Source organism: Sander lucioperca, chromosome 3 (genome assembly GCF_008315115.2).
Source record: "Sander lucioperca isolate FBNREF2018 chromosome 3, SLUC_FBN_1.2, whole genome shotgun sequence".
NCBI lineage: Eukaryota > Metazoa > Chordata > Actinopteri > Perciformes > Percidae > Sander > Sander lucioperca.
In genome coordinates, this window is record NC_050175.1 from 8,931,700 (window position 1) to 8,939,918 (window position 8,219).

At 38.5% G+C, this 8,219-nt stretch overlaps 1 protein-coding gene and 1 long non-coding RNA gene across 2 annotated transcripts in view; both read right to left on the reverse strand.

Annotated features, from left to right (window-relative positions):
• LOC118494695 overlaps positions 1 to 7,429 on the reverse strand; it is a 28,613-nt gene extending 21,184 nt beyond the window's left edge. The window contains exon 1 of the long non-coding RNA XR_004896830.1: positions 7,420 to 7,429. This is a non-coding gene — a long non-coding RNA (uncharacterized LOC118494695). The remainder of the gene's footprint in view (positions 1 to 7,419) is intronic.
• LOC116067218 (adenosine receptor A3-like) lies at positions 5,712 to 7,626 on the reverse strand. Its single transcript, XM_031323581.2, has 2 exons — positions 6,602 to 7,626; positions 5,712 to 6,367 (listed from the first exon to the last, which is right to left on the reverse strand). The coding sequence occupies exons 1-2, from the start codon at positions 6,940 to 6,942 to the stop codon at positions 5,725 to 5,727; spliced, it is 984 nt and encodes a 327-aa protein (XP_031179441.1). The 5' UTR covers positions 6,943 to 7,626; the 3' UTR covers positions 5,712 to 5,724.
• Positions 7,627 to 8,219: the final 593 nt, after the last annotated feature.

An 8,219-nucleotide genomic window follows, 5' to 3' on the forward strand; every position in this document is an offset into this window, starting at 1 on the left:
GACACAGCCATCTTCTAACCGTAAACAAACCGGGAACTATATTCTCAGACAGGCTTGCTGCAAAGCAAATCATTCCGCCCAGGTACTACATTCTTCCGCCTGAGAATATAGTTCCCGGTTTGTTTACGGTTAGAAGATGGCTGTGTCTCATGTTATGTTGTTTTTTGTACACCCTGTGACTCTACAAATCACAACATGTAAATAGGAACATGTTGGCGTTATTTTGTCACTTATTCGGAGCAGTAGGATTACTGGAACCATTCACCTGCATGTTCTGTGCTGGCCTGATGCCGCTGGAGCTGTCAGACAGCCTTACAGCACGCACGGAGATGAGAAGGGTATGTATCAACTTGTCTAACTCTGGGGCTTACGGTGAATAAGCTAAATTCCCAATAAGTCGGCGTGTTCCTTTAACATGTCGTCTTTTTCAAGGAATGAGATCAAAAGGAGCTGAGATAGTAAGGAGACATCGGGAACGTCCTGATGCTGACTCAGACAGAAGAAGAAAGTACCTTGAGAAAGAAAGGGTCAAATGGAAAAAAGATAGAGAGACTGGAAAGAAGAAGGGTGTCAATGAGCTCAGTGAGAGAGAGAAGAGGGCAAAAAGAAAGAAATGGAAAAATAAAATAAAATAAGAATAAGAATAAGAATAATATTATTATTATTATTATTATTATTATTATTATTATAAATAAATAATAAAATAAATAAAAATAATATGGGGGTGTTGGCTGAGATCGAATTAGGCTTGATAATAATGTTAAATATGGGGCACTAGTCAGTTCAAATTGAATAAAATGCAGGAAATGAGACCAGACCTGGTAGAATTTACCCCTACGATCATTCAGTCTTGCAATAAGATCCTCAAATGAGGCTGTGTCCGTCATTAACTTCAGCCAGTCTATAAAACTACTCCTTACTTGGCTTTTCCAGTGTAAAACATTTTTCTTCTTGTTCTACAGTTGAATGTTTGACTTTCACTGTGCAGAATGATGTACAGAGTTTAACGCTAGAAGGCCACATTAATGTCTCATTTTGGGCATCTTTATTCAGTGGCTGCATGCAGGTAGAGTGGATGCATTATGTGATGATTGCATTTATGAGGCCATTCAATGACATTTCACAACGTGTCCACCCTGTCATGCCCAGGGTCCACCCTGTCATGTCACTGTCCACCCTGTTATTTTCATGTTCTATGAAAATAAACAAATTATTTTCACAAGTTAGCAAAATCTTTTGTGTGATTCCTTTATAAACAAATGAGGGCCAAATAGTATTGTTTGAAAGTTTGACCAGATATCTTTCTTGTTAGATTTTATTTAGAAAAGAAAGTGCAACTCTCGCAGATTATATAGAGAAACAAATAGTTTGCCATAATGTCATTATTATCCAAATACTTTTCCCATTAACTAAAATATATTGTGAAAGTGACTAAATAGTTTTCTGAAAATGTATGTTTTATAATCACTATGTAATTACAATGTATTTATTCTGCTTTGAAATTGTCCATGACAGGGTGGACATATTTTGGTGTTTGCATGTAAATTGTCTGCTTGCAGTTAATTTATAAAAAGGTGTGGGACCTTGACCAATATGCATTTCTAACAGCATAACATATACTTAATACAATGAATATGAAGTTCGATGGAAAATCTCAGCTTTTTTGGGGGGAAATGGGGAAGTCTCAAAGGCACCTTATGGTGATATTGACCCATATAGCAGGACTTTGTACCATGAAAAATCACCAATAAAGGCTTCTAAACCAACTACTACACAACCGGACATGTCTCAGCAGTAAAGTGACCGGAATTTGGGGAGAAATTACCAGCATTGGCCGAGATTAAAGCTATTTCGCGTTAGCATGTAGCTACTTAATAGTTAGCAGTATGCTAACATTAGATTGTTGTGGAATGAAGCAGTACTTTCTACCATCAAAAATAGATAAAGGTTTCTGAATAAAAAAAATCAGAAAATTTTTCAGGAGTAATGTGACCCGAAATTGGGGAGAATTTAACGACACTGGCAGCTAAGGTGACATTGTTTACTGCTATTAGCATGTAGTTACATGGGACAATGTTAGCAACCGCAGTGGCTTAAAAAGTAGAAAAAACTGTTGATACCCGAGTGTTCAGAACAGTTGGAAATCTGAACGTTTTAGCTCACTGGGATTTGTCTAAAATACATTTACCACATTATTTGAACACCACGTTTAACATGAAAATCCAACATTATAACATTGTAAATATGACAGAAAACACGGAAAAGCAAAATATGTCACCTTTAAAACAAAGCAGTAAATCAGAGAAATAAAACATTGTTTTCGTCGATTTATCACTCGAAATGCAACTGTAGCAAGCATCTCACTATCACTAACCTTATCCACACAAACAACAAATGATATTTCCAGCAACAAAAAAGCCGTAAATTCTAAAGTTAGACAAAAGTACAAAGAGTCGATGGCTATGAAGATGATACACCGTCTTGTCTCATTGCAAGTAGAAGTGCAGGTTTCATCTCTTCTTGTCGCAAAACTTGCTACTGCAGACACACTGAGTGAGTGAGTTGTTGTTAATGACTTTTACTTGCTTAACGTTAGCTACGTTCACTTGAGGTAAAGATAAAGGGATATTTTAGTTGGCTATGGAAAACAATAGTCTAGCTAGAGTGAAAGAGTGAAATACAAGAAATAACTATTATTTGCCATTAATGTGCCTGCTATCTCTCCAGTATTGAAAACAATATCAGTCCCCATAAAATGTTGTCACTGAAAATGAATGTCATAGTGTCCCTGTTAATGCTATTGTACCAGTATATCCTTCAATTCATTGAGAAGATGGATACTTAGAGAGAGAGAGAGAGAGAGAGAGAGAGAGAGAGAGAGAGAGAGAGAGAATTAGGTATGGTATTACTTTATCGCACATTTACACAAGCAGATGGATAGCATTTAAGTCATAGCCTACAGAAGAACTCTACAGGAGCACAGTCTGGCCTAAGCAAGTTCCCCCATGCAGCTTTGATGTATCTAAAAGCAAACATTAGAGTAACGTTTGATAGTTAGATTTTGCAAGGGAAAGTTTTGCATAGCCTGGGAGCTAAGCCCCCCCGTCTTTCAATCCTAGTGACGTCCCTGATTTGAATTAAATCGATGTACCTGTAAAATCACTTTTTCACTGCTACACTACATACTGCTGTGTGCACTTCAAATATTAGTTTATAATATCTTATAAATAAATATCTCTTCATAATAAAACAATAAAACTAAAAACAAACCAAAAATGCAATGCAAATTGCAACCCAATGTCACTTTAGTTACAATGTTATGAAAAACATTTTGATCACTGATGAAGTATAGTCGGGTCACACTGCCTATCTATTCTGGCATATGGGGGAAAAAAGAGGAAGACTATTTTGAACCAGCTCTGTGGTAAACACCTCGAGGTATGAGCTCGAGGTGTGAGTAGTGTCAAATGTGCATGCATACATCAGAACATCCTGCCATTTGGTCTGCAACATTTGTATGGGAGCAGAAACTGCAGAGTCAGAATGTTACGTTCTGGAGAATGGCAGATCCAAAAGCAGAGGCAGCAGGCAGAGTAGAGCTTGAATATTTAATGAATAAATACAAACAAAAGGTGTCCAGCAAAACAGCAGGCAAAGAAAAATCCAAAATACGTGAAAGTCAAAACAGGAATAACAGGGACCAAAAAACACAGAGACTAAACAGGTAAACTAACAAACTGACACTCCAAACAGAAAAAAAAAAAATACAATGATCTGACACAGGACAAGGGGAACACAAAGACTAAATACAGAGGGTAATGACGTAACGAGAGGCAGGTGACACAAGGGCTGGGAAACAGGTGAAAAACATCAGGCAATCACAAGAACGGGAAAAACCAAAAGACAGGAAGTAAAACAAGACAAGACAAGACAGAAAACCAGACCGTCAAAGTAAAACAGGAAACGGGGCAAAAATACAAAACAGAAAAAACAGACTACCAAAATAAGACAAAACACAGAATTCAATTCAATTCAATTCAATTCAATTCAATTCAATTCAATTCAATTCAATTCAATTCAATTTTATTTATAGTATCAAATCATAACAAGAGTTATCTCGAGACACTTTACAGATAGAGTAGGTCTAGACCACACTCTATAAAGCCCCAACAATTCCAATAGTTCCCCCAAGAGCAAGCATTAGCAGTGGCTATTGCGACAGTGGCGAGGAAAAACTCCCTTTTAGGAAGAAACCTCGGCAGACCCAGACTCCTGGTGGGCGGTGTCTGACGGTTGGGGTTATGACGGTACAGGATGTAGCGTGGCACAGCAGAGCATGGGTGGACGCGGTGGACGCAGCAGGACGTAGCCGGGCATTGCAGGGAATCGTAGAGCGTAGCAGGGTGTAGCAGGTCCATAGCCACAGCTGCACCCAAGACCCAGATCTTGGTGTCACCCTAATCCGAGGCGATGTTCTGGGTGAAGAAGAAACATAAGGACTCTGGGGAGTAAACTCCCTAGAGCTAGGTGAGTAACAAGCACTTCTGGGACAGGATGTGCATAAAAGGAAACAAAAGAAAAGAGCGTGTCATAAGAAGGAACTTCCTCGGCAGTCTAGAATTATAACAGCATAACTAGGAGAGGCACTATATTATTGATTATACGATAGGTAAATCTGATGACTGTAAAGAGAAGCAGAGAAAAAACAATACCGAACAACAGACAGAACAACATACCAAACCCATAACACAGAAGAAAGACTAAGCAACAGTATAACAGATTCTTAATTTTCCATTACACCGTTGAGCCAGATTACTCTTGGGATTGCTTGTTAAAAATACTTCAGTTTTTATGAACTGATACAAAAAAGAAACATCTCTATGCTATATTGTTTTTGATTTTTGTTAACGGTGGTAGTACAACTGGTAGTTGGTCACATATTGGTGATATTGATCAGAAAAATATAAACATATGTGCAACATAATGCTATCCAATACAACAGCTCTGCAATAAATGCTACCTGCGTGATACTCGTAAGGTCTGAATGTTTTTGACTCTTGTATGTTGTGGTGTTGTTGTGTTTGACTGCACTCTTTTGGTGTAATTTTGGTGTAATGTTTAATTCTTCTCACTTCCTTTTCAATAGGGAAACACATTTAATAAGATGTCTGTTATCCAATCCTATACAATAGATCAAATGACAGATTAAATAAATTACCCTACAGCTCAAACCTGTCTAATATGGTCTGAAGTTCTAAAGAGTTCTCTTACAGGGCTGTTTGACTATAGAACATTACACATGGGTTTCTATTTTTCTAGTGAGGTGTAAACGACTACATGCCATAAAATGAATGTTCCCAAAGTAATGATGACAATGACAATAATGCTTAAGATGTCCCAATTTATCTTTCTTGTGTCATAAAAGTTAAATTATTTTTCAAAAATAGAGAAGGTAATTTCCAACACAGTGTGTGCTTCCTGTGAAATTGACATAAAGAACTGGAACTTCAATACAACCAGAAGCACAACAGTGATAATGAAACTAAAGCTTGTAGGACAGTGAAAGTTGCCCTTTCCTTGACAGTGACAGTTATTTGCAACAATCACCCACAAGTTCACCCACATCTAATATAATATGGTTTACAATGTTTAATTATGCTCAACAGCGTCAACCTGAACTTTAAGAAAAAAGAAGCAAACAAACAAACAAACAAAAGTCTTCTTTCACTCATTGTTGGCCACCCTATTGAGATTGTTGTCAGTCGACTGGGTTGTCTGAGATCCTTGAATTTCTTCTCCACATGCAATAAATCGTCTCCACAGCTTCAGGTAGGCTGTCTTGATCTTTTCTATTTTGAACGCATACACAAGTGGGTTTACAGCTGAGTTAGCATGAGAAAGCAGGATGCCAACATGGAAAGCTTTTACTGGTAGATAATCTGGCCCACCAAAGTAAAATATGCAGTCCATAATGTGGATTGGGAGCCAGGACAGGGCAAACAGAGCCAAGACCAGAGACAGAGATCCTGCCAGCTGTTTTTCTTTCTTTAGGTAGATCTGAGACTGTTCTTGGGCACCGTTGCCTGGTTTGTCTCGAAGGTTTCCTCGGATTATCCAGAAAATGTAGCCGTACAATACAGTCATCACCAACATAGGTATCAGGGCGCAAAGAAAGAATCTAAAGTAAACCAGGTATGACATGGGGATCACATCTACAAACCTGCAAACAATAGTAGAGTTAACTGACTTAGACCAGGTTTCGTGGTTGTACCATCCAAGCGTGGGAGCAAAGCTCAGTGGTATTGAAACAAGCCAACATGCTGCTACAACAAGCCAACAATGTCTCCGTGTTACAGTCCTTTTGTACCTAAACAGAAAAACACTAATTATTGATATGTCTAATTATTTATTTAAAATGCACAGTAACTATCATTAACTCATTGTAGGGATGTACGGTAAATGACTGCCTTTTTATAGTTCAAGATATGCAAAGGGCCAGAGATGATGTTGAGATAAAATGGATAAAAATATGATTCAAAGACATGCTTAGCAGCACTATTTTACTTTTCTCTGCACAATAACCATCCAGAAAAAGTATTACCTGAGGGGGACATATACCCGGAGGAAGCGGTCCACAGCAATAGCCGCAAGAGACAAAACTGAGACTAGTGTCAACAGGATGGTCACACAGCTGATGAAAAGACAGCCGTAGAAAGAAGTCTTCACTCGTCCGTCAACTACCACAGCCAGCGGTATGGCCATGCAGCCAACCATAAAGTCAGCCACAGCCAGACTGACAACAAGGTAGAAGGTGGGCTGTTGAATGCTTTTACTGGTCCACAGTGCCAAAATAACCAACATGTTACCAAGACAGCAGCAAACAGCAATAATCACCTCAAACAATGTGTAGATGACTTCTTCCACAGCCATTGTGCTTTCCATCTGGCTAATGTTTGGTGGTGAATGGTGTAGCGTGTCTGAATGTGAGTCTGAGCCTTTTTGTGCTGTGCTGTGTCTGAGCCTTTATGTTATCATCGTTACGGAAGTCATTGCCCACTCGCTTTGTTTTTTTAAAGTTGTGATGACACTAAGATACTTTTGCTGCATGCTATGTGGATTTTTTGCAGGTTTATGTAATTGTACATGTGTACATGTGATTGTATGGTGGAATTAAACGTTTAATGCTGTGCCACGTCTGGAAAAAAATAATAAATATATGTATGCTGTTGCAATATATTATGTGGATGACAAAAAAAGTCTATAATCATCGCCCTCATGATATTTCTGTCAAGAGGAAGTGTGACTTACAGTGAATGTGACTTGTTTGCAGAGAAATACTTGCGAACAATTGTGAAGAGGTGCATTCCTATCAGCTCACATAAGCAGCTTTGAGTCATCTTAGCTGCTTTCTGCACTGACATTTTAAGTTTTGTGATTATTGATAGAAATGTTTCACCATGTTTTTGAAACTACCACCCTGAAGCCCAAAAGGTAAATTAACTAAAACCACATTCACACTGCTAAAGTGGTATTAGTTGAGTTTTTTTATTACACCTACTGGTATTGTGTGCTGCAGTTGTATATCATGCTGCTCTTACCAATCAGTTACAATAATCCCAGACATAGCATATCATATTCATATCAATATGACATAGAGGGCCCTATCTTGCATACCAATGAATTAATGAAGATAAGTACAACCCTTTTGAACCATGTGCCCAGCACACGGACTTTTTTTCCGCCGTCAAACTAGCAAAAGTGGATTTGGACACGCCCTAAACGCACCTGCACCATGCGCTTAGATCGTTAAAATAGGGCCCTTAGTTTGTTTTCTTAGAAGCATTGGATACAGCCTCTGAGAAAAAGCTCACGCTTCTCACCCTGATCTGATTTTTTTCTCTCTCACACATGCGTGTGTTGTCTTTGTGCTGGTGGTTGTGGGGGCTGTGCAAGTAACGAATTTTGATCACAATTTTGATTCCGGCTCCTAACAATCTCAAAAACAAAAAAAAACAAAAGCTAACATTAGAGTAACATTTGATAGTAAGATTTTGCAAGGGAAAGCCTTGCATAGCCTGGGGGCTAAGCCCTCCTGTCTTTCAATCCTAGTGACGTTCCTGACAAGGGACTCTATTTACAGACTGTTATCTGTATGCTGGTGTTTATTTCTTGCTTAGTAAGTGTCCTCTTCACATCTCTGGAGCTTTTATTCCGAATGA

What these genes read in the sequence shown, in the direction of transcription:
- LOC116067218 (XM_031323581.2), bottom strand. Translation starts at nt 6,942, where the DNA reads ATGGAAAGCACAATGGCTGTGGAAGAAGTCATCTACACATTGTTTGAG. An exon ending in CGGGTATATGTCCCCCTCAG is followed by an intron (nt 6,368 to 6,601) that starts GTAATACTTTTT and finishes TTTTCTGTTTAG; the next exon opens with GTACAAAAGGACTGTAACAC.